Raw genomic sequence first — 27,200 nt, forward strand, 5'->3', positions numbered from 1 at the left:
CATGATTTTGTCAAAGCTCTAGCCTCAAGATGAGACACACTCACACAGAGGAAAAGGAGGGCCGAACAGTTATTTGGGCTGCCCGCGTCTGTGAGCCCTGTTTTGTTTGTTAATGCCTTAATGGGCCGAGTCCAGTTATTAACGGTCCTCCGCCTCCGCTCCAGTCCTTCGTCGCCCCGTACGTTGGCCGCGTATGAGCTAACCAGGCTCCCGGGGTGCAAGGCTCCGGTTACCTGGCCTAGATAGCTGGCCTGCATCGCGGGATGCAAAAAAGCACCCCGAGTCAGGCTGCTCAGATACGCTCGAAATCATCATTTCCTCGAAACCAGGTTCTGAAGGTGCGACGGCGCCCGCTCAGATGCATCTCATTGCCTGTAAATACAATTGGATACTCAATGGTGACATGCAACCAAACACCATCTTCCGAGAACTTGGGTGAGCTGGGAAGGGAACCAATCAGCATGACCCTCTTGCATGCCCAGAAGCTGGCCCTAGCCGGTCTGGCTCTCAGGTGCGAGCCAGGTTCTACACAACCAATCAGACCCTGAGCGCAGTCGCGCAGAGCGGGAGGAGGCGCCGTGCGCGTGCGCACCAGGGCGGCGGCCGGCGGGCGCACCGCAGATCGCACGGCGCATTGTGGTCACTTTCTTACTTTTGTACAAAACACTCTTCAGAAACACAGTTAGTTTCTGACAGTTTCCAGCATCTCATATTTTTGTGAGTGCCAGATCAGGAAGGCAACTTCCAGATTATTGCAAGAGCACAATGGTCCATGGCCAACAAAAGAGGCACTGAGGCAAACACATAAAAGGGCCTCCATAGGCCCAGGAGTTCGAATATTCAATCAGACAGAAAATGGTAACCTTTAGTACATTAGCTGCAATCGCCTACCAAATCACAATCTTTTTCTAATGCTGCCATGGCAGCGTCGGGAGTCGAAACTACCATTAGGAAACTCAGACCTAATTAACGACAAATAACTGGATCAGCCAGCAATCATAGGCACAATAACATATAACCAAATGATTTGTTTATAGGCCTATGTTCAGGATCATCATGCTATGCCTTAGCTGTATCATCTTTTAGCTACTTTAAGGTGGATCGTTGTTGCCGCTGCTCTTCAGGAGGCTCTTCGTCTTGCCCCTGAGGCTGCTGCCACATATACGTAACCGGATGACCCTGCTGGTCACCATATATCATTCCACCTCCTGGTGGCATCTGTTGTGCTGTCATATAGTAATATGGTGGATAGCTATCAGTCGGCGCCCCCACAGCAGGCGGCAAGCCAACCCTTTGAAGCCCAAGTCCCTCTTCTTTCATTTCATCCCTAGGAATTATGTCCACCAGGAAGTCATATATGTCAGTCCTAGTGATGGCAGCTGCAATGTCATTCTTCTGTAAGGTCCGGCGCTTGTTCTCTTCTGTGTGCATCCATGATCTCAATGTCAGCTCCAATATGAATACCTCACATGCCTTCGCAAACACAACAGGAGCTTCTGCAGAGATCATCCGCACATCCTCATCAGCCTTCATTATCTTCTTTATCCTTGCAAGTGGCAAGGTGTGGTTCTTGAAGTCAGTTGTCTGCTCGATCTCATCCATCTGGGTAGTCCAGAACTCTCTGAGCTGCTGCTGTTGCTGTTGCTGCAGTTGTTGATGAAATTGCTGAGCTTGTTGGTAAACCATCTGGTGCTGAGCGCTGAGTTGAGCTGGATTGGGGAATGGTGCTGCTGGCTGTGAGCCAGGAGGAACAACAGCAGGAGCTCCAGGTACCATCGCTGGAGGCGCATAGGCAGCGGCAGCAGGATAAGCTTGTGATCCAGCAGTAGCAACACCCATCACAGGCTGTGGCTGTGAGGATGGTTCCATGGAAGATCTTGTTTGTCCAAAATAAATAATCGTCCTGACCTTTGGAAAACAATTACAAATTTGATCAGTTAATATTTTTTCATCCAGATCAACCAGAAAGATTACAAAATTACAGGTTATAATAACAATTGTAAAAGATAAAAGCCATATTGCAGGTTATAAAACTATTGAAATTCTCAAATCAACATAGATGAACTGGGATGCCTTTTACTCCACTTGAATGCAGCAAATAATCCGACTGAAGAACAAAAAGATGCTTGCTTGCAAAATGTCATCTTAAGGACAAATTCATCTTATCAACTGCATTGGTTCTAGCTCATGAAGATAACATTTCATCCTGATGGTTGATATCAAATATCGCAAACACAAAGAAACCGAACGAACATAAATACATGAATACTCAGAACAAGTGAAATCACAAGGGACTTATCATCATAAAATACAAAGAAAACAATACACAGTAAAGCAGACAAGAATCAATAAAAATCAGAACCCCTATTAACTTGTTGTTAACTCCCTATAATGCATGACAGGAAGGCAAAATTACCTTTCATGTTCCCATTTTCAATAATCTAAAAGTTGGTATTTGCACAACCAGCGAGCCCCTGCCAGTATTGGTCAAATAGGTTATGGACAAATACAAAAGTATCTAACTTCCAGACTGTTACAACAAGCCAAGTTGCAAGGATCGACAGCATGAATAATGCAGAAGTTCAGAGTAACATACAGTACAGGTACATTGTACAGAAGTACAGACTACAACAATAATCAAGGTATGCAAGTCCAAGCAGATCTCATCTCATAGTCATAGATCAAAAAGAAAAGCACATAGCCTTACACTTTCAGTTAGGACCCCCCACACATGGTATTGGTGACTATTTAATTCCATCTAAATTAGTAAAGTAGTGGATTTAATATTTATGATAACCAAAAGGGAGTGCAAAATAAAGTTATGACACACCCATATGCCAGACTTGTAAAGTTAAAATGATGTCAAGCTGAAGTGTGTGCTAAAGACTACCACACTAATTAAGCCAATGCAGGGAAAACAGCAGGCCTACAACAAAACAACATAGCTTACATATATGAACTTTGATTATGGAAAGACAATTTAGTTAGATGGGCCCCTTTATCATTAAGTCTGTTTACAGAAAGCAAATACATATATAAAGTTTTCACAATAATCTCTCTTCACTAGCAATTTCCAAAAATCAAATTTAGTATGTTCTACAAGCATAAAGTGGACAGCAACTGCCTAAATAGTACTTTTTCGATAATGTGGTGACCAGGTATTGGCTTGAGTGGAGTAAAGTTGACATGAGTGTTGTCATCATGACATGGAAATGGCACTGAGAATAAATCGACGTCTTCACAAAAAGAAAACAGATTCAATATGTGCATGGAAACAAAAGTTTACCTATAAATTAAGAGTTCTAAATTGCACATGGGAAGGAGCACATCCTAAAGCTACTACCATGTCGAAGATCGAACAACAACTCTAGAACCAAATAAATTACCCCATCTAATCACGTTGCAGAAATGTAATCCACTGCAATCTGGATTAGCACTTCATAGAAACAATTTGCCTAGCAGGATGACCAGTAACACCATCACTGCTGCTGCAACCACTGATGACTCTATCCCATGGCCAAAGGGGAGAAAGGCAGCTTGCTATGCATTGCATGCCTAACAGATAAGGAAACCAGCAGATAGTGCACCAATGCCATTTTCATTCAATTATTTATTTTAAGAAAATTAGTAAGTCATCCTGACACGCAGAACAGGTACAAAATGCTGTCGTTAAAAGAATTATAGCTCCAACAGAATATCACCATATCTCTCACCACAAACATGATTCGACAGCTGAAAGGAAAACTCCCTACTCCTGCCGGTTCATGAGCAAACAAATGACGAGAGCATCATAGTATCAGGCGTACGCACTACTCAGCAGGATAAATCTGAAACTGGCAAAGCACAACATGCACACGTCGTCACATAAGGTGCCTCAACACCAACACCAATACGCTAACATAAGTTCTTGTACACATCACTAAAGCACATGCACAGGAGACAGGACCAAAGCTCAGCTCAGATGCTCTGAAGGCTGCAGACGAGTCAACCCTCTTCTTCCAAGAACACGCGCGCAATTTTCAGAGCATCAGTACTCTATTTTTAGAAGTCAACCCATGTCAAAACCAAGCGAAGGAGGGGCGGACCCAGCATAGGGCATGGGTGTACACATGTACACCCGATAATGTTTGCAAACGAAATCGAAGTTAGTGGTAGTAGGTAATATATTGTAACTGGATTCAGATCCGAATACAAATAGCTTTGTTAGGGTTTGGGGTGCTCCGTCTCGCACAGCAGAAGGAAAGAGAAGGGGCGGGCATACCTGATGGATGCTCGTCGCCGGCAAAGGGCTGGACGAAGAAGTGACAAATGGCGCCGCCGCTCGCCCAGTCGTCGCCGCCAGGGAAGGAAGGGCAGCGGAGAGGGAGTCCGAGAGAAGGGAAAGGTTTAAGAGATGAACCTGAACTGAAGCCTGAAGGTCCTGAGCCGTGAGCCGTGAGCCATGAGCCCTGAGCCGAGCTCGAGCGAGCTTGCCACGGTGCCACCTCAAGCCGAGGTGGATCTGAGCCTAAGATATTTTTTTTAGACCACAACACAGTAACTCCATAGCAGCAGCCAGTATATTGATGACAAATGAGAAGACACGCCTATAAAAATGGATTTAATTTAATAATGAATAAATGGAAATAGAAACTATGTATATCTGAACTTTAACTTATTTTAGCTTGTAATATGACACAGCATCTCGCTAGCTGACGGAATGTTCTAGTCCCCATATTATTTTAAATATGGTCGGTTGGAAATTTAATAGAGGTAAGCTTCATCGAATAGCTTGATCTCAAACAGTTGAAGCTTGTGAGCTCCAGGTTAGGTCTAAACTCGGCTTGATTCCTAGTATAGTCCAGTTCGAATTAAGTTTTCAGCAAATCAAATTTAAATAGCTCGCGAGTCCCGAGCTTTTCCGGTAACCCTAGTGAAGAATAGGCGTAAACCGTGAATGCCCAGCAGGTTAACAAGTATAAATGATCTAGTCATGATGTGTTTTATTTCTTTACGCCCCTTTCTCTTTTTATACTCTTATCTTTTCTTTTTAAAATAATAGATAAATAAAATTAGTTGATCATGTTTTAATAGTGCTCAATTTAGCTGCATAAAACATGTATACCAATTAAATTGGGTTCTCCTCTAATCATTATCGAACTGGGTCAATCTTTTTGATATTGGTTATTGATTCAAATCCCATACAGGTACACACAAACATAAAACTTTAGCGAATAAGGTGAGCAATATTCCACACAAATACTAACCAGCAACATTCTTACGAGCAAAATGTCATATATCTACAAAATATATATCTAACGAACAAGTTAGTAAAGCATCTATCTTCTCTAACTCAACTTTAGACAGCGGCTTCAGAAATACGACTAACAAAAATAATGATACAGCATTCATAGCAACCGTCTGATTTAGTGCTTATAATAGATCATGTTTTGACTGATAGTATCGAAAACGGTAGCACAGTGCTTTGTATAAACTGAATGTGTTCTTAAAATGGAGTATAAAAGGTTGTATTATATAAATTTTTATCGTACAATTTTATTAATAAGTATTGCAACTCCTAATATTTCAAATAATTTCTCTACCTATTTTGATTTTATCATTAAACTTGTTACCGCAACTTGGAATCGAGGTCGACTCATCTTCTTTGTAGATAGATGATTAGTAAGAGGGGAAGGAATGGAGTGTGAACAGGATAGATGAAGTAGAGCGCGCCACCAATATAGAGGCGACCTCCGCAAGGTAACCACGCAAGAAGTCGATGACAACATCGGCAAGAAAACATTTTAGTGAGCAAAATAAGAGTTACTCATCATACCACAGTTTCAGGATAAGCATGCATACTAATGTGGTGGGCACCCTCGCCATAAGGTCAAGGCCGCAACAGCCAGCACTGTGAAGGATGGCCGGGATATTTTTTGAGCAAGAAGGACGGCTGATATTTATTGAAGTGTTAAGAAGTGCAAGAAGTCAAAACATTGTTTGCAAGAATTTTAAACGTACAATTTAATTATGTCATGACATTTAAGTGGATAAGGTTACTAAAATACTCCCTCCATCCAACCATGCAAGGCCTATTTTTTTGCTTGGCTCAAAGACCAAGGGAAGCACTCCCGTCATTAGTTTTTCTTTGGAAAAAAATAATCAGCATTTATTGCAAATTTGATTACTCTCTGTATGTGCTTTCACTCCCGAGGCATGCATGCCATGAATTACTGCCGCACTGATTCCCGAAGCGTCACTCCTGAGGAAAAACCAAAATAGGCCTTGCATATCTGCATTTCTCAGATTTCCTAATGGGTCTTGGATAGATGGATGGAGGGAGTACATCACAATACCACTCGTAGTAACGCACGGATATATTTGCTAGTATTATAATAAATTGTTCCAGATAAAAAGTTTTATTCTGCCTCAATAATAGAAAATATGCCCTACAATATTTCAAATCATATAGTGGAGAAAACATCATATTGATAGATATTTAATGTACTAACTATATAACAACTAACATAAATTATAAATAAAATACTAAACGATAATACACAAGATATGTGAAATTGTTATTATCTAATCTTAAAAGTTATTGTCTAAAGAAGGATGAAATGCAGGAAATCACACCAAAACTTTTCAAATGAAATCAACACAAGAAAAAATAATACATAAACTACATAGATTCTTGGTTTATAGGACAAAGAGACTATGATGCATTGATGCAGCACTACTCTTAACATCCATTGCTTCTAGCTAGTCGCGACTCTGCTGCTGGAGCAGCACCGGCAGATACCACGGCGTCGGTGCCCGCGGACGAGGACAGACAAACACCCTGAAGTGATCAGCTCTGGAGCCCGAATCTGAAAGCTATAACAACAAATGCTCGAGCATTAGCATTTCATCTTTTGATTTCTCATGTTTACTTTTGTCGACGTTCCAACCTATCATGCACCCTTGTGGGGAAAAAAAAACTTTCTAGAGAACGAAGACAGAAAATTACCTGCTACAACGTTGGCAATCAAAGTGGGCATTCTAGCTTGGCCTAGGAGTGTAGCAACTACAATAGCTATCTTTCACCTATTCCTCTTCGAAAGAAGTTTGGAGTTTTGCTATTTTCTCATCAGTTAAGCAAAACTGTGCACATGTACTGTGGTTTGCAATCTTAAGACGTGCTACTGCCGTCTACATTTTTTCTGTCCGCGTTGCAAAAGAAACATCATTTGGGGCTCTAGTTACACAATCTTTCGAGCAACTATCATCATGACATCATCAGAATAATTCCATGAAAAAGAAGCAAGCAGAATATTGAAAGGTGTAGGCCACATCCAAACCCAAGCGATTTCTCCTGCTGCACATAATGCAACTGGACCAAGGTGAATGCAAAATGTGCTTCCTTTACCTCCGGCCCTGACGCAGGAGCTGCATCCAGATCCAGATGAGAGTGTAGTATGAAAATTTTGTTGACCGCGGTCTGTAGGCAACCTCGACCGTTGGATCTTATATCTGCGGTCTGGATTGAGATACGGCGCGGTGAAACCACGGTTCGGAGGCTACGGTGGCCGCTGGCCTCTCCGGTCGCCGGCGGCCGACTCCCGGCGTCGACCGTCGAAGGCGGGAGCCTCGGAGGCCTCCGTTGCGCCCCAGTTCCAGATTGAGAGCACGTTCGATGTGAAGGTGTCTCAGAAATCCACCGGCTTCGGCGGAGGACAGGGACAGCGGTCTGGCAGCGGCGAGAGGAGATGCTCTGCGTACTCGGCGGAAGGGACGCCCAAATCTCGCCACCGGCTGGCGTCCCTGTGCCGCGTCCGCCGCAGTACTCCCGGCCCTGATCCGCTGCCACCCGATTAGGTGAGGAAGGCGACGACGCGGCGAGCCGACCTTTGTTCCTCCCCCTTCTCTCGATGCCATCATCTGGTTCTCCACCGCAGCACCGGAGAATGGAGGCCGACGGCCGGTGTGGCTGGTTCGCCACCAGTGGGAACGGCATCACGGGCGCCAAGGACCTCCGGCCGGCTCTGCTGCAGCGCGATGGACGCACAGACAGACGGCAGCCAGAGCTGCGGTCATCAAGGCAGCAGTTCAGAGTGCGGAAATCTTTGCAGACATGAGCAGATGAGTGGCATTTCTCACTTCAGACAGTAGCGAGTAGCTGGAGCAAGATTACTTTGTTAGTGTGACGCGAAAGCAAGAACCGCTCGGCTGCATAGTGTGTGTATTTACAGGGACGACAGGACGATGCCGCAATCAACCTGCCCACGCTAACATCCATTTGGTACTAGCTTGACACGACTGCTGCTGGAGCGGCAGCGCCGGCGGACGACGACGACGCGGGCACGAGCACGAAGCGGGAGGAGAAGGAGCAGCTGTAGTAGACGCGAGCGGCGTCGGCGTCGCCGTCGCCGTCGAAGCCGCCGAGGTCGAAGTTGCGCGCGTAGCTGAGCGGGTCGTACTGGCACGCGCGCCGGCGCGGCTGCGCCGAGGACGAGGCGGCGCGCAGCGCCCGCCTGCCCCGCCGCCGCAGGCGCCGCACCAGGCGCGCGAGCCCGAGCCCGCAGCCCCCGCCGATGCCGCAGCACCGCCGGCCGGGCGCCGGCGCGGCCCCCGCGCCGCCGAGCCGGCAAGGCGCCGGCGCCGGCGCCGGCGCAACCGCCGCACGGCTGCCTTCCGCCATCGCCGCGCCCCCAGTTCTTCTTGGTGCGGTGGGTGCGTCAGCGTGGTGCGCGCGCGCTCGTGGCGTAGCTTGCGACCTTGCGTCGCCTTGCCTGCCGGCGCCGGGCGCACGCGGACGCGGAGACCAGCGGGAGTGGGGAGTGCGGGGTGTTCTTGGTTGGAGAGGTGGGTAGGGTGTCCCGTCCCGTCCCCGCGTGGCCGTGTCTGCGATTTATCGGGCGCCCACCTAATCGCTCTCTCTGATTAGGGGATGCGCGCGCGTCGCCGGCTGCGGCACTAGCGGCGCGGCCATGAACCGGATCACGCGCGTGGTGATCCAGCCAGCGACAGGATCCCGTGGCGATCTAGCCAAGTCCCTCGGCGCCGCGCGCCGTGCGTGCTGACGAGTCACGCTCACGTTATCGCGAGCGTGCCATCAACGTGCCCGTGGTGCGTGATGCTCCTACCTAGTACGAGCTAATGATCGGGACCTGCTTTTGCTTTGGATGCTCGCCTGGGTGACTGTGTTCGCGTGGTGAACTGGCGGCTGAGAAGTGAGATCCATCGGTTGCTCACGTGCCCCGCACGGTTTGATTTGGCGCCTATCGGCTCTCATTGCTTGCGTAGTTTGCGTGCAGCCACAAATTGTTGTTCAGCGTAACAGGTAGCAGTAGTGGTAGTAAAAAGATAACAGCACTCGAGTGACGCCGAATTGGAGCAACCGTCCATCTACCCCTGTTGTACAGGAATCTCATGACTTCAGCTACATTACAATGACACGCACCTCGAACAATCAGATGTGGTCAGGCATCGCAATTTGGCCCACGGCCAGCAGATCTGTCAGCTGTGAATACAGTTGGTGGTATGGTATTCCTTGGCTTTACTAGGATTCAGGACCAGTGGTAACAATTTTTTTTTTCAGTAGGAGGGCTGCAGAGGTGCTCCTCGGTGCCAGCCCCGGGGATCGAACCCTGGCTGCCGGCGTGGGAGGGAGTTCTAGGAGCCACTCGGGCTCAACCCCCTGTATCAATCGTCGTCACAGTTAAGAGAGCCACAGTCCTGATGATACATTTGTTTTGCAGCTACTGGCATCCTTTGCCGTCTGTGTAACAGGCTAGCACATATTCTATGGAGCGTGGATGATTTTACATTTTTTACAAAAGGATTTGCCTTCTAATGAGCTCCTATACAACATTTTCTTTGCAGTTTACAGCACACCAAAAAGGTGGAAAGAACAGGATTACAACCGTTGGCATATACCGACGGTAAAAGGAAAAGGAAACAGATGGAACAGAAGCATGGAACGGTTCTGTAAACCGCGACGGGTTCAGCCACGTTGGTGCATTCCATGAGCAGGGGGGCGGTAGGCCAAAATATGTATGGATTGACAAGCCCCTGTTGCCCTGTGTACCTCATGTAGTTCATGCAAAGCACGTTGCTTGTCGATGCTGAACCCTTGGGAGGGGATCTGAAATTTGGCAATAACAACGATGAGCATCCATAAATGATCCTCAGAAGAAACTGCAATTTGGTGAAAACGATAAGCAGCTGGTATAGATGGACAGACTGGGGTCCAGATTATCTCATTTCACAATTGCCATCGCATTCATTGATTTGACTGGGTACATAATCAGGGCTTATAAAAGGCATTCTTGCAATAATGCACTCCAACTTGTGCTCACTCTGGTATCTAAAGAAAGAAAGTTAACTGCCCTTGTTTCAAGCTTATTACCCAAGTCACCATCCAATTTCCTAGCAGCTGATGTAGGCGGCACATAGCAAACAGTTCGGTGCACAACTTTACTATGGAGCACAGTAGATGGTTTGACATAAATGAAAGCTAATCAAGCCATACGGCATTCAAGGAAATGGAGTAGGACAATCTATCATTTCAAAATGTCTGCTTGTTCTGCAACCACCCAACAAGGAGGCAAATTCTTATGCAGAGCAATAATATAAATTTATAATACAGAAATCTCAGCATAAATTGATAAGTGACAGTTGTGCTATGGAGGCATATCAGACGTATTTTTTTATAAGATCTAGCAAAATAATTGCAGAATTTGCTCAAAAGTAATCCGTAAATAGAAAAATGTAATTGGGAAAATGGGCTTGGAATGAAGTCAATACCTTCAGTAACAAAAGATGGAGGCATATCAGACAACCTCACAAAATACAGCAGCTACTATTCTCCCTGAAAATGTTTACAGTTTACCGGTATGATTAGAAATGTGCAGACCAAGAACATTGATACAATTGCTAAGTGCTAATATGGTCATGAAATGATAGTCCGAGGTCTAAAATTGCTTGTATTTATAAACATGTTAGAATCAATATTGAGGTTAATGAGGCAATGGCACGTTACAAAAATTGTATGCCAATATTACTCCTTCGCACACTCTTGGCTGACTACTCAGTTACACAAGTTTTGATGGAGCCCAAATATCATTTTGGGCTAAAAGATTTATTGGGGAAAGTGCCAAGCAAAGTGTCAAGCAAAAAGCACAAGCATACTTCTTTGGGTCTTGACACAGTGCTAATGCCTCCAAGAATTGGTTCCATAACGGACCAGTCTCCTGAAGGTTAACATTCTCCGGCCCCCCGAGGTAAGCTTGGACAATGAATTCATAGCTTTGTTCCCTGAACAAAGAATGCACCAGCTCTTATAGTAAAGTAATCGTTCATAGATCCTCTAAGATGAATATAGCTTTCCATGAGATTCGACTAACCTTCCTTCATAGCGTGACAACCATGCCAAGTAAGATGCACCAAAGTACATTGATACAAAAGGATTGTAGAGATCATCCACAGAGATCACTGTATACGCCCTATAGCCACAATCTCTGCACATTTAAAGGGAAGTTACAAGTAAATTTGTATTCAAATTTATATAATACCCAGAGCAGTGAAAATTTTGCTTCTAATACCGTAAAGCAACCAGGTATCCTAGTACTTAGTTATTGTTTCAGTTAATGCGCTGATAATGCATACTATTATCTGACTTCTGAACTTTTGAACATAATTCTTGTATTCAATATTATACTGATCACTGCATACGTACTTATGGAATTGTATAGGGCAATACTGAAGTCCAACTACCAATAACATTGCATTGCTGTGAAGAACACTGAAGATGCATACATGGCAAAAGTAACATGGACTGGTAAAACAAAAAGGATTTTCCAGTTTGTTGGGATGAACAGTGCAATTTTTTAAAGACAGTTTGAGTTTCATGGCTAGTGAAAGTATATGTTAGACACAATAATAAACTTGCCTGGAAAGCCATTCAGCAGTAGGGTAGTCTATTCCCATCAATCCAGTCCGGGTACTTACTCCATGAACAAAGCGCATACTGCAGACCTCTGCAAGTGCTGCAAGAGCTTCCTGTGCAGATCCCAATAATCCAATCAGTATTAGTTCATAATGCAGGAGTCCATAAAACTGAAATTCTAATAATGTATTACTGTTAGTGGGACACTGTTTAGAAAATCAGTAACTCCAACTGAACTGGTCACCCCACCTAGTAACTCCAACTCAACTGGCCTTTTCAACTCAAAATAATTATTATATTCATTAGTTTTATAGGGAGACATACCAAGGTGATTGGGATGTGCCTTCAAGCACATTTACATAATATTCAAATATTAATAGCAAAAGTAAGGTAAAGCAAGTATTCTGGTAAATAACTAGCACATGCATCAGTATCCAATAATTTTGCATGGCTGAAGACCAAAAATACAGTGAGCATAGCATGTATTGTGAATTTGTGACGATACTCATGCTTGAATAATAAGTCTAGGCCCTTAATTTAATATAATTAAAAAATCTCTCAGAGCTAAAGTACGCTGCATGACAGATGTTTTGGTTGCAAAGGCATTTTCCGGTTCTGCTATATAAAGAAATCATGCTACATTAACCGCTAGAATTCATGAACAGTTGTTTGGTTTTTGGGACCCGGTTTTTCCTAAAAACCGGGCCAATTCCTTTTCTTCTAATAAGTTATGCTGCAATGCTCTTACCGCCCTTTTGAAGAAATTATGCTATTCAAGAGGTGGTATCTTTTATCAAATTTGATACATGGCATACATTAACTGCTAGAATAACATGCGATGGCTTATGTATCCGAAACTTACTGGTTTTGATCCTCTTGTGCCCAGATGGCGTGATATGATTATTTCAGCAACAGCCTGAAATCATAATTCAGAATTGGACAAGTCTGCGATAAAGGGAAATTTTACGTATCGGTAGCAAATTCACAGTGTGATAATAAATAGCATTACTGTCACATAAGAAATGAGATGATGGTACTTAAATGAACATTAGAAATGATCCTTTGATTGGCACTTGGAATCACATGATAGATAAGTGTATAGCAAGCAATGGACTTTTAAGTTTTCAAATTTTTCAGACTTGTAAATACCAAAATTTTAACAAACTACTTTCAGGATGCACTAAAGATATAACGAGGGAACAGCTGAAAACCAGCTGCATAATTAGAGACTTGGCCATAACGAAACATCTGAAGTTCATGGTTAAGCAGCAAACAACTATGCCTATGCTGCAACACTGGCTAGACAAAATAATACAATATTCTGTTACATGCCATCCACGTGAAAGGTGGCATCAAAGTCATAATTTACAAGGTCAAGAGTTTCAAGTAGTCAAGTGCCGTTTCTGTGATCTCCCAACTATCTGTACTTTATAAACCTTAAAGCTTCACTGTTAGCAGTGTAAGCAAAAGTTGCTGTACTCGTGAGCTTCTTAATGATACCTTGTACAAAAACACATGTTATTGAAGATTTTAGAACAGAGATGCAGAAGTTATTGCAAATGTTTATAACCAGATTTACCTTCACCTCCACGCGAGAAAGGTAAGGCCTCTTCTTTGCATCATGGGAAAATCGTACATTTCCACGTCGCTCACCGGATTTTGTCCACTCCTTATACACATCAGGATGCTTCCACATTGCTTCCATATCAGCCTCTGATACCTTGGAATCCCAATATATCAACTGCGCTTCTGAATCAAAAATGATGACTAGATATCAGTTCGTTTTTTTATGTTGGAAGAGGACCATATGTAATTATTTTTGCACATAACTAAATACTACATGTATCTCAAGCAATAAAATTAAGAGAAAACAACAAAGTAAAATGTAACCTGTGCTTGATAAACTTTCCGGGCCAGAAGTGAGCTCATTGCAAATTTCTGGTTGTCTGCCAAAAGATAGTGAGAAACAGTCTGTCAACAGGGTCAGAGGAAATTTATTGAAGTGCACAGATGAAGCTGGATATAAGTTCAAGATTCAAACAAAGCCATAGCTTTATCTGCAAAAGAATCACATCTGGACTTTAATTTGTCGTGTGGTTCTATTGCACTAAGATAAATTGGTATGTAATGGGATGTAGGGAGTTTTAAAGCCATGAAAATACAATTTTAGATGAGATACAATCCATGTAGCCTGAAATTCCGAATATATCAGTTAGGTCTATTTCATGATGCAGTCAACTTCTTAAAAACTGATTAGCTCATTGGCTTAACTCATGTCAGATGAACAGAAATGATCTGGATGTCCTGTGTAGGTTACTATATTCCATTATAATAGTAGAATTATATATAGCAGCATTCTCCTTTTTGTGATAACAAGGATGTATAGCGGCATTTAACTCTTCAATAACATTTTTGTAAACTAAAATATTTTTTGTGGACTTCTGAACTAAAATATTTTAGGGGTTTCAACTTGACATGAATCCTAATGCAGGCTAAATACTGTCAGATAAGTCAAGTTGGGCATGGGGCCCTTCTTTGGATGATCACACCAATCTTCTCCTAACTTGGGTCAACTAGTTTTGCACAAAAGTCGAGCTCTGTAAAACTGGTCCTTCATGCGCCACAAGTGCTAAGATAAATAAATTCAGTTATGCATGATGTGGAAGTAGGCTATTAAGGAAAACACCTTATAGATAACAAGTTCTCTTTCACATAAAGATAATGCTGGAAAATGGGAGAAGTTGATTTGTGAGAAGCCTTTTTTTTCCCGCCCTTATATGCTCTAACAACAAATTCTTCTGTTCTTTGTCTGCAGCATTTGTAAGATATAGTTGTATCTTAACTGTTAACTGATTGGAGATGACAATATCAGCAAAACATATTGTACCAAGTGAAATGCATACTTATCATCACAAGAGAAGAGCCATTTTGCATAAGCAGCACCAAAGTAGACATTTACAAGAGGCCAGTAGAGCAAATTGGTATTATCTTCAATGTCATATCTCTTGTAACCCAGTTCCCTTGAAAACAACAAAGATAATAGATTTAGTTTAAGAACAAAGAAGGAAAAGATAGTAATTAAATTGTATTAACCAAGTTTTTGATGATTACTTTCCAAGCCATTGAGCAACTTCAGGTGCCACCTGCATTATCCCAACCTTGGTCTCTTTTGTCTTGCGGTCGTAGGTATCTATAAAGAGTTTCCTTCCACTTGCAATTTCCGCAAGTGCGCCTATCATATACTGCACGAGAAGAAAATATGCTCAGTAACAAGGTAGTTGGATATTATCTCTACTTTGTCTCACAGGATTTGTTTACTATTATCTTCTGACTCAAGAGAACCATAACAGCCAATGCTTTCTGACAATAAGGTAGCATGCACTTGTACTCACTGTTGGGCATGATGACTAAGAAAATTAAAGGAAGTGCAAATACTGGTTGAACATAATGAAATTGAAACAATACCGGGTCCAGTTGTGATTTGAAATGTCTATGGATGGTGATTGCAGCCACTGCCTGAAAGAATCAATGGATGTACACAACAATAAGTATAAAGCCACAGTTGCATAAAGAAAAAAATGGAATTTGAATAACAAATACCCCTTGTCATCTATTTTTCCACAGCTTAGCAAACTTATTTCAAACAGCTTTGCAGTAAAAACTCCTGACCAATAACACTCAGTAAACACTTTGTTAAATATAGCAAAAGAAAACAATCAGCCTGCAACAAAATTCACACTGTTGATAGTTTCTGTCTTCAGCAAATTGAGTGAAAATTTGGTAGCCACTACTGGTATGTGATCATTTATTTAGTAGGTTCCAGTATGATCTCCATTATTCTGGAGTTACCACTACCAAGATTACGGAACTCAACTGACCACTCACCATCATTTCAGTTTGTGTGAGATATGCCTCACCATCAGGGTCCCGTGAGAGATGAACTTTCTGTCCCTGCTCTTCCCCTGCATCGGTCCACTCTTTACTTACAACAGGATCTTGCCACATTAATCTCATATCCTCTGGATCCAAGCAGTCATCCCAATATTTGAAGCTTATTGCCATTTTGCACCGATCAGTAGTTGTTTATGTTGATTTCTGTTGGATAAGAAAGAAAAATGGGGTTAATGTTGGCATACGGTATCTTATTTTTGTTTAAGTAAAATGTAACCCAATACCCCAATCTGCATTGAGTTCTGGACTAGCGTAGATGGTAAAAAGAAGGTTTTAGATGTTGAGCAGGAAACTATGATGGATATTTTGCATAAAGCTAATGACCGGATAACCATAAAAGAATACGTGATCATTGCATCCTAATAGGCATCAGGAGGAATTATATTTCTGCAAACCAAACTATGCATTCACATGAAACTACTTCTAGTTTTCAGATATCTGGCAACTGCCATCGTCTGAGAAAAACACATAAACATAAAACATGAAACCAAACAATTAACAGAAAACAAAGACACGAAAAACAAACATGCATACCAGATGAGCGCCCAGACTTCGACTCACCGATATGGAATGAAACATGCAGAATTTAGCATACCAGACCGAAACCTGAACACTTGGATGGAGGTACACGCTATAATCTGGTACGTGGAGACATATCTGGTGCAATCACGGAACTGGTGAAATCACCGTGCAATCCGACTAAAAAGGTCTTCAAAAAATTCTAAAAAAAATCATGAATGTACATCTCGGTCTACCCCATCTACATATAAATTTCCACGATCAAATTCATCTTACACTTGCAGTTACAAAAAAGACAAATTTTCTGACAATCAGTAACGTTCAAATGCAGCCCAAATTTGTCTTTTTTGTAACTGCTAGAGTAAGATGAATTTGACCATGAAATTTTATATGTAGATGGGGTAGACCGAGATGTACATTCATGATTTTTTTCAGAATTTTTTGAAGACCTTTTTAGTCGGATTGCACGGTGATTTCACCAGTTCCGTGATTGCACCAGATATGTCTCCCTGGTACGGTAAACGGGCCAGGCCCCTAAAATCTGTGAGAGAGCCACACAAAGTTTGAAATGATGATCCAATCGGCCGAAAAGGACTCGACAGGCACACATCACCGCAAGCTCTCCCGCCGCAACATAACATTAAGTATCAAACTTGGAGACAGAGGCGCGGACCCGAATCTGCAACGACGTGGGGGAGCTCAAACTATGAGAACCACACGCAATGCGAACAGAGCGGCCACCCAGCGACATCCGCACGCCGCCGCCGTACATGCTGCGCCGTACGTAGTCACGCACACGCCGCGCAGCGAGACCACCCGAGCAGCAACGACGGCATGCCCGGCCGGCATTGGCTTCACCAGCGCTCCCACCAAACAGAGGGAACGCGCAGGCAGCAAAGCATCCCCGGCAGTAGCGCGCTTCGCAATCTAATCGGGAAAAAAATAAATCGACGAGGAGACCGGGGATCGATCGGGAACAACCGAGGCGGTGCCGCGAATCGAGCTCACCGGTGCGGCGGCGCGCGGGGTTGCGAGGCGGTTGGGGAGATCCCAGCCACGGGCGCCTCCCGAAGCTCGGATTCGACGGGGGATTGGCTTGGCGGAATGGGGAATCGCCGAATCGGCCGTGGAGGGAGAAAGGGGAGCGCGTGAATTGGGACTCGGGAGGGGCAGGGGGGATGGGTGGCGAGCGGGACGTTTAAATGTGGGGGCGCGGCGCGGGGACACGTGGCGGGCAGCGACCCACTGGCCCGGCCTTAGCTGCCCGGTGGAAGCTATCCATCGCGCGCCAGTGGCAGTTAAACCGTCGCGCAGAAGCGCCGCGAGTACCCTGTTCATCTTTCTCGGCGAGCTCCGGCCGGGTTAGGGCTCTTCGGGGTTCGGGTTGCCGGTCCTGTGCCTCCGGCGGCCTTAGAAGAGGAGAGGAGCGGAGGGGGGCAGGGAAGCCCGGCGGCGAAGGCGGGCGGCGGGGAGACGTGCAGCGGGCCAGGCACCGGGCGGGGAGCGTGGATCCGAGTTGATTAGCGGCGGCGGCGGTGGAGGCGCCGACGGCGGCGGCGGAGCCGGGGAAGGCGGGGGCGTGGTGTCTGCGATGTATCTACCGCAAATCGCACAAAGCGATGAATAGAGGCCCCCGGCTACCCGGCTAGTGGGTCGGTCTGTGCCTTTCGGGTCGAGGGAGATCAACTGCATCGCGTCGGGTTCAGTTTGGTTTAAGTAGCACTGTAGCAAATTTTAACCATTAATTAGGTAAGGTCAGTGTGCAAAACTAACTTCTAAACTCCCGTGCTACTTCGCGAGACGAATCTAATGAGACATTTGACCGCACGATTAGAGAATAATTACTGTAGCATTACTGTAGCCAATCATGAATTAATTAACGCCCTTAGATTCATCGCGTAAAGTTGCACTCATATGCGAAAAGATTTTACAAATAAATTTTGTTTAGCATTGTATGCATGCAAGATTTATTTTTAGCACAAGTAAAACAAACAGGGAATGTGGGTCGGTCCGTGCCTTTCGGATCGGGGGAGATCAAACCGCTTCGCGTCGGGTGGAAGCGAAGGCGTTGCTGGGTCGTCTCATCTGATTCTGATCTCTCCAACTACCTACCTGTGATGATCTCGTGGGCAGGGCAGGACCAGCTGTCAAGACCGACGGTCCGAGTGATGTTGCATCCCCCGCACCACACCACACGGCTGAGACATCAGAAAAGGCATGGCACGTCGGTGCACCAGGCTTGCACGGCGCCCGCACCGCACCGCGGAAATCATGTCCTCCTCGTGTGCACCCGCGCCTCAACGGCTTGAGAGTGGTCGAGGCCACCATACGGTTAGCTGGAGAGCCTGGATGCCCTCAGCTCAGCCGCTTGCTGCTTTTTGCTCCCATGAGGTTGGAATCCTTATTCCGGGCTGGTGGGCTGCGTTTTGATTGGCAGGCTGCGGCGAAAGCCACGCTCGACGTCACTGCAGCCCGTTGCAGAACCCCAGCAGGGGGCGGAGGTCACTAGGCCTTTTCCGGCTCATTTCCTAAGCTGCGCGACAACGACTGCTCTGATTAGGCTTCGATTACCAAAAAAACAGAAAATAACCTGCTGCCATCTGGGATGATGAGGACACTTTAAGCTTAATTAAAACGAATGGCCTTGTCCTGATGGCTCATCGTCGCCATCGACCGTCCGGCATATGTGGAGCACTTTCCTCGTAGCCATCGGGTGGGAATCGAACCTACCATCTTTTACTCCGTTCGCTGGGCTGGAGCTGGAGCTGGAGCTGGTGGCTGAAGTGGTGTGAAAGAAAAATACTATTAACTGGTTGGAGCTGGAGCTGGTGGCTGGAGTGGTGTGAGAGGAAAATACTGTTGGGCTGGAGCTGGCTGCTGAACGGTGCTAATGCTAATGCTTTTTCATTAACAAGTCTTGATTCTAGCGGGGAAAGGGGAATGCTATGCGTGGGCAACCAAGCACGAATTTGTTCCGCTGAATTTGCCTGTCTGCTTTTGCTGAAGGTGACATTCGGTTGCACGCTGTGCTTCTGCGTTTGTTCCCCAGCTTAGCCGTGATGGTGCGCGTCCCAGAGGCAAAATCCAGGGCGAATAACCAATAGGCAAGAAGATGATGATCCAAGCGTGTCAGTCACCGGAGATATCGGCTCTTCATTTTTTTTACCTCCTATGGTTAACCGTTTAGTTTACAATTGGCTTGTGATACTTTTTTGAACCTGGTTCAATAGTAGTAGTGTTGATCTACTGCGTATAAGAGTGTTTGAACTGATTTCCTCTTGGCAAGGGGACGAAGCCGGAACTCTTTCCATTATCTAAAAAAAGTGATCACCCTACATCACAAAGGTAGTAGTGATGTGTTTAGCTGGGTGAATTCGAGGTTCACACAATGATAACACAGCAAAGTAGGCAAAGCTTGCATCCCTAAACCAAAGGCATCTTCCAATTGAAATAAGAAAACACACATCCACCCGTTTTAGTGTCAAAAAATAAAGGTCATTATTGATCTTTCATTGTTCAGTTAATATATACTCCACCTTTGTTCTAAATTATGTACCGCTCCAGTTTTGTTTTAAGTCAAGGCTCTCTAACTTTGCTCAAATTTATCGAAAAACAAGTTAGTTTCAGTAATTCTCTACTACTACGAAACAAAAAAGAACCTTAATACTAAATAAATATGTTATCAGCGTATATTTCATGGTGATTTTTTAAAAGTAATTTCATGTATGTAGATGTTGATACCTTTTTCCTATAAACTTAGTTAACGTTAAAAAATAATTTAGGGAAAATTTAAACTGTTCAATAATTTCGAATGGATGGAACGGTTTTTTTCAAGTCTGGCATATAAAAAAGCATATATATTAATAATAGAACTAAAGGTATAAACATTAGGAGCACCGATTCAGGCTCCCAATGCGTTTACCGGGTAATGACAATTCTTGTGCTCCAAAATGACCAAAGATGTCGGTGTTTGCGAGCAAAGCCCAAACCCTAAATGGTCACTAAGAAAAAAGTAATCACCAGACATGCGTGAGAGGGGAGAACAAGGCGAAATCAAAATCAATCTGGGCGGTCGAAAGCGTCGATGCGGTCTAAGGGAGCCGTACAGACGAATGGAAATTGATCTCCTTTCTCAATAATCAAAGCCTGATGGGGGCCTTGATTGTCCTTACCGGGGTGGTTAGGAGTATATTAGGAGCCCAGAGTCCGGGAGGTTTGGTGGGGGTAGGCGACACACACAGGCGCAGCGCGCAGCAGAGAAGAGAGAGCACGTGCAGAGCCCCGCGCCGCGGCGATCGCACGGGCACAAGCGCCACCACCACCTACCCCCCCGGGCGGCGGGCCGGGACGCCGCACACGTTGCGCTGCGCGGCCACCTCCTTTTTTGTTTCTGTCTCCGCCTCCACTTTTTTTTTTATACGAGAAAACGAACACGCTGAACGGGTGAACGCTTCACGCCCCGCCGCCACCTCCGCCCTCCTCCTCCTCCCCCGCACGCCTCGCTCCACCGCTTCCGCGCCCCCGAAAGGCAAACCCCCCCCCCCCCCCCGCATCCGCCTCGGTCAAACCCTAGCAGACGTGCGCGCAGACACCCACCGCACCCATTCCCCATCTCGCTATGGCGGCGCTCTCCGTGCCCCTCCGCGCCGCGGCCGCCGGATCCCGCGCCGCCGTGGACCCCATCAAGGTATACTCACCCGAGGCCTGTACTCTCTCTCTCTCTCTCTCTCTCTCTCTCTCTCCAGCGTGCCATGGGTTTCCGGTGATTCTACTGGCGGTTTGCTGGAGCTCGCGCGGGTAGGTTGCCGGTTCCTTTCGCGGATTCACTGCTGCGCGTAGATTTGGTTCAGATCCTGGTTTGGTGGGACTCTCAACCGCGTGCAAGGCGAAAACTACAGTGTTCCCCCCCTGCGTTTTGGCCGTTTATTTGGGCGTAAAATCGCACCATTCATCCTCAGGGAACAGAGTTTTTGTCCTTGTTTCTGGGGTTGGAATTTTGTCCCAAGCTCTGTTGTCAGGCGCGCCAGCGGTTTCCTATTTGTCCCTGGCCACTTGGGAGGACACCAATTTCCTGTTTGGTTCCAGTGTCCTCACCGCTGATGTGTAATTCCTAGCACACTAGAGCATCTCCAGGAGTACCCAATATATTCAGTCCCAATAATTCCGGATTGGGACATTTCTACGAAGTTTTAGGCATAAAAAATACCACCTTCTCCAACTGCAGCCCTATATTTGGTTCCAAAATTTTGAAATATGCCACCTCATCGCAGGTGGGTCATCCTAAACTCGAATTCGCCAGGTACAGGCTGCTGCCATTGCCACCGTGAGCAGTGGATAACCATAATCCTCGACGGTAATATAGCACCCATCCATCGCATGTCATGTGTCATGCTAATTCTTGTTCCTATCCATTCATTCCTGGCCACGAGCTCTGTTTCTTCGCTGCTCTCCCTTTGTAGTGCCTTCCTCTCTAGTCTCCATGAGCTCTTATCCCTGCTGCTACTTCTCAGACGAGCTTACCTTGCTCTCCCTCTCTCCATGCGACGCAAGCTCTTTCTCCATTCGAGGAAGCTAGCTAGCAGGCGCAGCCTGGAGGCATCCCGAGCGCAGCCTAGCGTGCGCTATCACGGGCATAGGACATCACGTGCAGGCGCAGGGCTCGCTGCTGGCAATGGGCGCTTGTTGTCGACGGCGTGCGCTGCGGTGTGCGGCTGCCATTTTCAGAGCACAGAGAAGCGCGGCGCGGCCAAGACAAAGGGATGAAGGTGTGGGACCAGCAGAGCGTAGGGAAGAATTGGGAGCTCATCGCAGCAGTGGGAATATGGCTCCAGATGCAGTAGGTTTTCGGCGTGCGGGAATATTGGGAGCTGGGATAGGCATCTTGTTGGAGCTGGGATTTTCACGTTTCTTCCCACAATGAAATTTTGGGCACTTGTATTGGGCATTGTTGGAGATGCTCTTAAGGTGCCCCACTGATACGATTTGGCTGCTGTGTTGCAGGTCTCACGCGTGAGGAGCACCGGCTCAGCACACTTCAGCTGCAGCTTCCCTTCCATCAAGGCCTCCTCGTCATCGTAAGCACCTGCTCCTAATACCAAAGTTCTCGTTAGCTTTGTAAATGTAATTTCAGATATTGATGTAGTCTCTCTAATTCTTGTGAACTCAAGTGCTAGGAACATCGGGCCGCTGAGGGCGATTGCTACAGAGTCACCCCCTGCTGTCCCACGTAAGTAGCTGTTGGGTTCACCAACCACAAATTTCACGAGAATTGTGCAGCCTGTGGTGGGTTTATAAATTTGCTGCTCTTTTCCTTTTCTGTAGAATATTCGAGTGGGGAGAAGACGAAGATTGGCATCAACGGTGAGTTCTAAATGACATTGTAGGAATTAAGTTGATGCAAAAACTATTGTAATCTGAATGAGACAGATCAACTATAGACCTCCTTGGGCCTTGCTGGTCAATGCATCCTGTCTTAATTCCTGACCTGCCTTGTTTTGTTAATATCTAGGATGCTGCGATGAAATGCACTTCTTTAGATATCATGTTGTGAGGTTTTACAAGGACATTTTTAGCTCTCATTTGACTGTTTTGTTGAACTAGCTAACTACATTGAGCAGTCGATTTGTTCTCGTCTTTCTGAGTCAATCTGCAGTGTTACAAAAAGTATTTAGGGTAGGAGAATAGTTCTAAGTTATACTTACCCCTTTTCTTTTTACTGAAGGGTTTGGACGGATTGGCAGGTTGGTCCTGCGAATTGCAACCAGCAGAGACGATATTGAAGTTGTTGCTGTGAATGATCCTTTCATTGATGCTAAGTACATGGTAAGGAAGCAACATGAGATTATTTAATTTTAACGTTTCAGATTTCGGAGTCTGGACATTTCGTTTGACAGCTACGCACCGGTTAAATGTTTTGCATGCATTTTTCTTCTGAACCTTTGGGAGCTGCTACACCTGAGCCGAGATGCACAGTTACTTAAAGATTTTACTACATTAATCGAAACAATACTGTTTAATCTAATGCTAACTATATTTCTGTTGGTTCATGGATGTTATGCTTTATGCGCTTTCACATAGTTGCTTAAATACTTTATGCAATCATGGGCTTTACAAGTTAATTGGTAAATGCAATCATGGGCTTTACAAGTTAATTGGTAAATGCAATCATGGGCTTTACAAGTTAATTGGTATATGATCACACAAAAGCATCGTTCCATTTTTCTTGCAAAAATGTTTTTTCTTCTTTTTTATTTTTTTTGTTTTGCAACTGTCATCCCTATTATATCTGTTCAGTGAAAACAAATTATCCACCAGAACGATGCAGTGCTTTAGAATCTACAGATTTTATTCTACTATTACATTTTTTGTTTCACTATAGGTGTAACACCTTAATTATACCCTTCTGCAGGCCTATATGTTCAAGTACGACTCCACTCACGGTCCATTTAAAGGTTCTATTCATGTTGTGGATGATTCGACCCTGGAGATCAATGGGAAGAAGATCACAATTACAAGCAAAAGGTAATGTTGGCATTTTTCACTGCACAAGGATTATCTGATTTGAATCATTGTTACTGTGCTAAGCATAGTCTTGTATTTGTTTATTGTGCATGGCATCGCTCTCTTGCAATTTTGCTAACAAGGTTGGATTTTTGGGTTCTTATGGACATATACCTCTGCTTCCGTGACATTAGATGGCTTGCACTTGAATGACTTTTCAATCACTTGGGAAATGTTTGTTTCAGCTTGCTTCAAGACACATCCTAGCAAGCATGTCATTCAGTATCACGAATTTCTTTGATCTGTTACCATGTAAATGCATAATTTTCGCAACATTGCATTTATGCAATTTCCAGAGCAGAAACACTCACTGTTGTATACTAGAGTAACACACTATTCCAATCTTTCGAATTTCTTATCCTCATATAATGATTTGTTGCACTTCTTTGTTCTGTAGCATTTACAATTAGCAGTATAGTTCTTAGTTTTTGTTTCATATGTTCTATTACATATATGAGCTTTTGTTTCATGTGTTCTATTACATGTGTTTTTAAGAATTTGCAACTGTTCGCTTCAATATTTCCAGAGATCCTGCTGAGATTCCATGGGGTAACTATGGAGCAGAATATGTTGTTGAATCTTCTGGTGTTTTTACGACAACTGAGAAAGCATCAGCACACTTGAAGGTTTGTATACTGGTTCTTCAACAATACCATCTAATTTGCAAGTGGCATACTTTTTCATACTTCAATCAAAATGGTGAGGTTTCTGCTTTGTTTATAGGGTGGTGCCATGAAAGTGGTGATATCTGCACCATCAGCAGATGCTCCCATGTTTGTTGTTGGAGTTAATGAGAACAGCTATGACCCAAAGATGAATGTTGTTTCCAATGCAAGTTGCACTACCAACTGCCTTGCTCCACTTGCCAAGGTCACTTTTCTTGTTGCTTACTTTTTACAAGTGACCAGTTTCTGTCATGCAACATTTCATGGCAATCACATTAAATGGATCCTGTGGTTCCTTTCCAAACACACTCATTTGTTGATCATGCGATGCAGGTTGTCCATGAGGAATTTGGCATTGTGGAGGGCCTCATGACAACTGTTCATGCCACAACAGGTTGGTGGTTGTTCTTTAGTGTATTTTATCTGTTAAAGTCATTTGTTGAAGTTTAGTTGTCATGAAAATGTTGCTTTATCATGTTCAGCCACCCAGAAGACTGTTGACGGTCCTTCGATGAAGGATTGGAGAGGAGGACGTGGTGCTGGCCAAAACATAATTCCTAGCTCCACTGGTGCAGCAAAGGTAACACAAGGTCAAAACGTCTTGTTTCTTTTAAAACTTGTGTTTTTTGGCTGACCTGTCTTTGTGTTGCTTTACTTTTAGGCTGTTGGAAAAGTCTTACCTGAGCTGAACGGAAAGCTCACTGGCATGGCCTTCCGAGTTCCAACACCAAATGTCTCTGTGGTGGATTTGACATGTCGGATTGAGAAAAACGCTTCCTATGACGATGTGAAAGCAGCCATCAAGTACGTGGGACTATCTCATTTGTTACTTCCATGTGGTTCATTTTTTTGGACACCTTTCAGTTTCTGCTTTGTTATTCTGTTGACTTACACATAAGCTTTCACACAACTTTATTGATAAAGGAGTCGTACTTGTGTCGCAATTGGAGAATCCACATAGTGGTCAAACTATTTCAGACTCCCGGGTGCTTGATGCACATTGAATGGAGTTTGTTGTAGCATGTGCTGGATGCTGAGAGGATAAAATAATATCAGTTTAACATCTTGCTCCCTGCAGGCTGGACAGTTGCACAATATGTAGCTCAATTGCCTGTAGGCTGCATAGTTGCACAATATGTAGCTCAATTGTTTGCTCATGTTACTCAGGTTGCACTAGAAATTTCGTGTGGGCCTCATTTGAAGTGTGCTCTGCTGCAACATTCCTACTGTCTAAGATTTGTGTGGGGAGCAAACATACATCTTATCCTGCCAACCTACAGTGGATCTTACAGACTTACACGTCGTCTCTTTGTTTCAGGGCGGCATCAGAGGGTGCACTCAAAGGTATTCTAGGCTACACAGACGAGGATGTTGTTTCCAATGACTTTGTTGGTGATTCTAGGTGATTACTTGAATCTAGTCTCAACCAAATTGGTCTTGTGTGTGGGAAAAGGTAGCTGAAATCATATCACTGTCTTTGTATATCAGGTCAAGCATCTTTGATGCCAAGGCTGGTATTGGACTGAGCTCATCTTTCATGAAGCTTGTGTCTTGGTACGACAACGAGTGGGGCTACAGGTGAGAGTTTGCTGCTTATTTCATTGCATTTTTTTTAGGTTAATTCTTCAATTGGCCCAAGGATTCATTAGCTTCATTTGGTTTGTTTCAGCAACCGGGTTCTGGACCTGATCACCCACATGGCTCTTGTCAGCACCAAGCACTGATGTGCTGGGATCCTTGCTCATCCCCCCAGTAGCCTAGGAAAGGCTGCAATTTTGACGGCCATTTTCTTTCTAGCTGTTGTTTCGAATAAGATGATGTGGAGGAGCACTTCGAACTGAGCAGAAATGGACTCAGACCCATGGCTTGTATGTTGTAGAAGGGGTAAAATTTGCTCGTAGTGACCAGGCATCTCTCTACGGAACTGTTGAGTGAACTATATGGTTTGTCGACTTGATTCATTAATTTTTATATGTGCCCTCTGTGTAAGGTGGTATAATTTGGCAGTCCTCGGATGGAGCCAAAATTGCAATGAGCAATCATCATTGACCAATTGCATCTCTTTCGTTTTGCTTGCACCATCTGTGGCCCAAGTCGTCATCATCCAGAACAAATGCAACTTCATCGTACGCGTAGCCGTCCTACAAGCAACATAGTCGCCAGTAGCGAAATGAAGGCCGGCGAGGTGGTTCGCCGTATACGCCGATCATCATGCTGATGTGGCCCCGCCCAGTAGATCCTCACGCAGGCAATGACCAGAATTGCATGAGCCGAACCATCTTGTCTGCTGATAGCAGATTTGTGGGATTTAAACCAGAACGCATGCAACAAGGAAAAAAATAATAAAAACCAGAACGCATGCAAAAAGGAAAAAAAAAACAGGTAAAATAAAAGGCAAATGGAGATGCGGGGTATCGATCCCCGTACCCGTCGCATGCTAAGCGAGCGCTCTACCATCTGAGCTACGTCCCCTTGCAGATTTGAAAAATATATCGGATAGTAAATAACATATAGCAGTCCATCAGGCCTTTTGGTTACTTGGTTGGTTTCTTTGTGATGCCAGTACATGATATCGATGGTGTAAATTTGACTGATTG

General features: G+C 44.6%; 5 protein-coding genes across 16 annotated transcripts; 1 reads left to right on the plus strand and 4 right to left on the minus strand.

Annotated features, from left to right (window-relative positions):
• Positions 1-773: 773 nt before the first annotated feature.
• On the minus strand, positions 774-4,413 carry LOC120654772 (nuclear transcription factor Y subunit C-4-like). Of its 7 annotated transcripts, none has more exons than XM_039932413.1 (3): positions 4,262-4,413; positions 2,417-2,474; positions 774-1,908 (listed from the first exon to the last, which is right to left on the minus strand). In XM_039932413.1, the coding sequence occupies exon 3, from the start codon at positions 1,867-1,869 to the stop codon at positions 1,087-1,089; it is 783 nt and encodes a 260-aa protein (XP_039788347.1). In that variant the 5' UTR covers positions 1,870-1,908; positions 2,417-2,474; positions 4,262-4,413; the 3' UTR covers positions 774-1,086. The 7 variants fall into 7 exon arrangements, with proteins under 7 accessions (XP_039788347.1, XP_039788344.1, XP_039788345.1 ...); XM_039932410.1 differs by having other exon boundaries at positions 774-1,903; positions 4,262-4,387; XM_039932411.1 differs by lacking the exon at positions 4,262-4,413 and adding an exon at positions 3,714-4,239 and having other exon boundaries at positions 774-1,903.
• Positions 4,414-6,545: 2,132 nt separating this feature from the next.
• LOC120654775 lies at positions 6,546-8,069 on the minus strand. Its single transcript, XM_039932420.1, has 2 exons — positions 7,388-8,069; positions 6,546-6,855 (listed from the first exon to the last, which is right to left on the minus strand). The coding sequence occupies exons 1-2, from the start codon at positions 7,973-7,975 to the stop codon at positions 6,742-6,744; spliced, it is 702 nt and encodes a 233-aa protein (XP_039788354.1). The 5' UTR covers positions 7,976-8,069; the 3' UTR covers positions 6,546-6,741.
• A 65-nt stretch (positions 8,070-8,134) lies between these two features.
• On the minus strand, positions 8,135-9,035 carry LOC120654777. The gene has a single exon (XM_039932422.1). It carries the CDS (start codon positions 8,657-8,659, stop codon positions 8,264-8,266), a length of 396 nt encoding a protein of 131 aa, XP_039788356.1. The 5' UTR covers positions 8,660-9,035; the 3' UTR covers positions 8,135-8,263.
• Positions 9,036-9,697: 662 nt separating this feature from the next.
• LOC120654773 lies at positions 9,698-17,563 on the minus strand. 5 transcript variants are annotated; one of them, XM_039932415.1, is made up of 14 exons: positions 17,387-17,562; positions 15,794-16,003; positions 15,374-15,424; positions 15,020-15,150; positions 14,812-14,928; positions 14,595-14,717; positions 13,799-13,854; positions 13,479-13,657; positions 12,771-12,824; positions 11,912-12,021; positions 11,367-11,480; positions 11,152-11,277; positions 10,768-10,831; positions 9,698-10,105 (listed from the first exon to the last, which is right to left on the minus strand). In XM_039932415.1, exons 2-13 carry the CDS (start codon positions 15,968-15,970, stop codon positions 10,804-10,806), a joined length of 1,266 nt encoding a protein of 421 aa, XP_039788349.1. In that variant the 5' UTR covers positions 15,971-16,003; positions 17,387-17,562; the 3' UTR covers positions 9,698-10,105; positions 10,768-10,803. The 5 variants fall into 5 exon arrangements, with proteins under 5 accessions (XP_039788349.1, XP_039788350.1, XP_039788351.1 ...); XM_039932416.1 differs by having other exon boundaries at positions 9,712-10,105; positions 13,488-13,657; positions 17,387-17,561; XM_039932417.1 differs by lacking the exon at positions 14,595-14,717 and having other exon boundaries at positions 9,712-10,105; positions 17,387-17,563.
• A 3,343-nt stretch (positions 17,564-20,906) lies between these two features.
• LOC120654778 (glyceraldehyde-3-phosphate dehydrogenase GAPCP1, chloroplastic-like) lies at positions 20,907-26,656 on the plus strand. Of its 2 annotated transcripts, none has more exons than XM_039932423.1 (14): positions 20,907-21,065; positions 22,379-22,452; positions 22,546-22,604; positions 22,700-22,738; positions 23,100-23,200; positions 23,787-23,899; positions 24,465-24,564; positions 24,662-24,808; positions 24,937-24,997; positions 25,086-25,183; positions 25,265-25,407; positions 25,922-26,005; positions 26,092-26,181; positions 26,273-26,656. In XM_039932423.1, the coding sequence occupies exons 1-14, from the start codon at positions 20,997-20,999 to the stop codon at positions 26,325-26,327; spliced, it is 1,233 nt and encodes a 410-aa protein (XP_039788357.1). In that variant the 5' UTR covers positions 20,907-20,996; the 3' UTR covers positions 26,328-26,656. The 2 variants fall into 2 exon arrangements, with proteins under 2 accessions (XP_039788357.1, XP_039788358.1); XM_039932424.1 differs by lacking the exon at positions 20,907-21,065 and adding an exon at positions 21,784-22,214.
• The last annotated feature ends 544 nt before the right edge of the window (positions 26,657-27,200 follow it).

This window comes from Panicum virgatum, chromosome 1N, assembly GCF_016808335.1.
Source record: "Panicum virgatum strain AP13 chromosome 1N, P.virgatum_v5, whole genome shotgun sequence".
In the NCBI taxonomy this organism is placed as follows: domain Eukaryota; kingdom Viridiplantae; phylum Streptophyta; class Magnoliopsida; order Poales; family Poaceae; genus Panicum; species Panicum virgatum.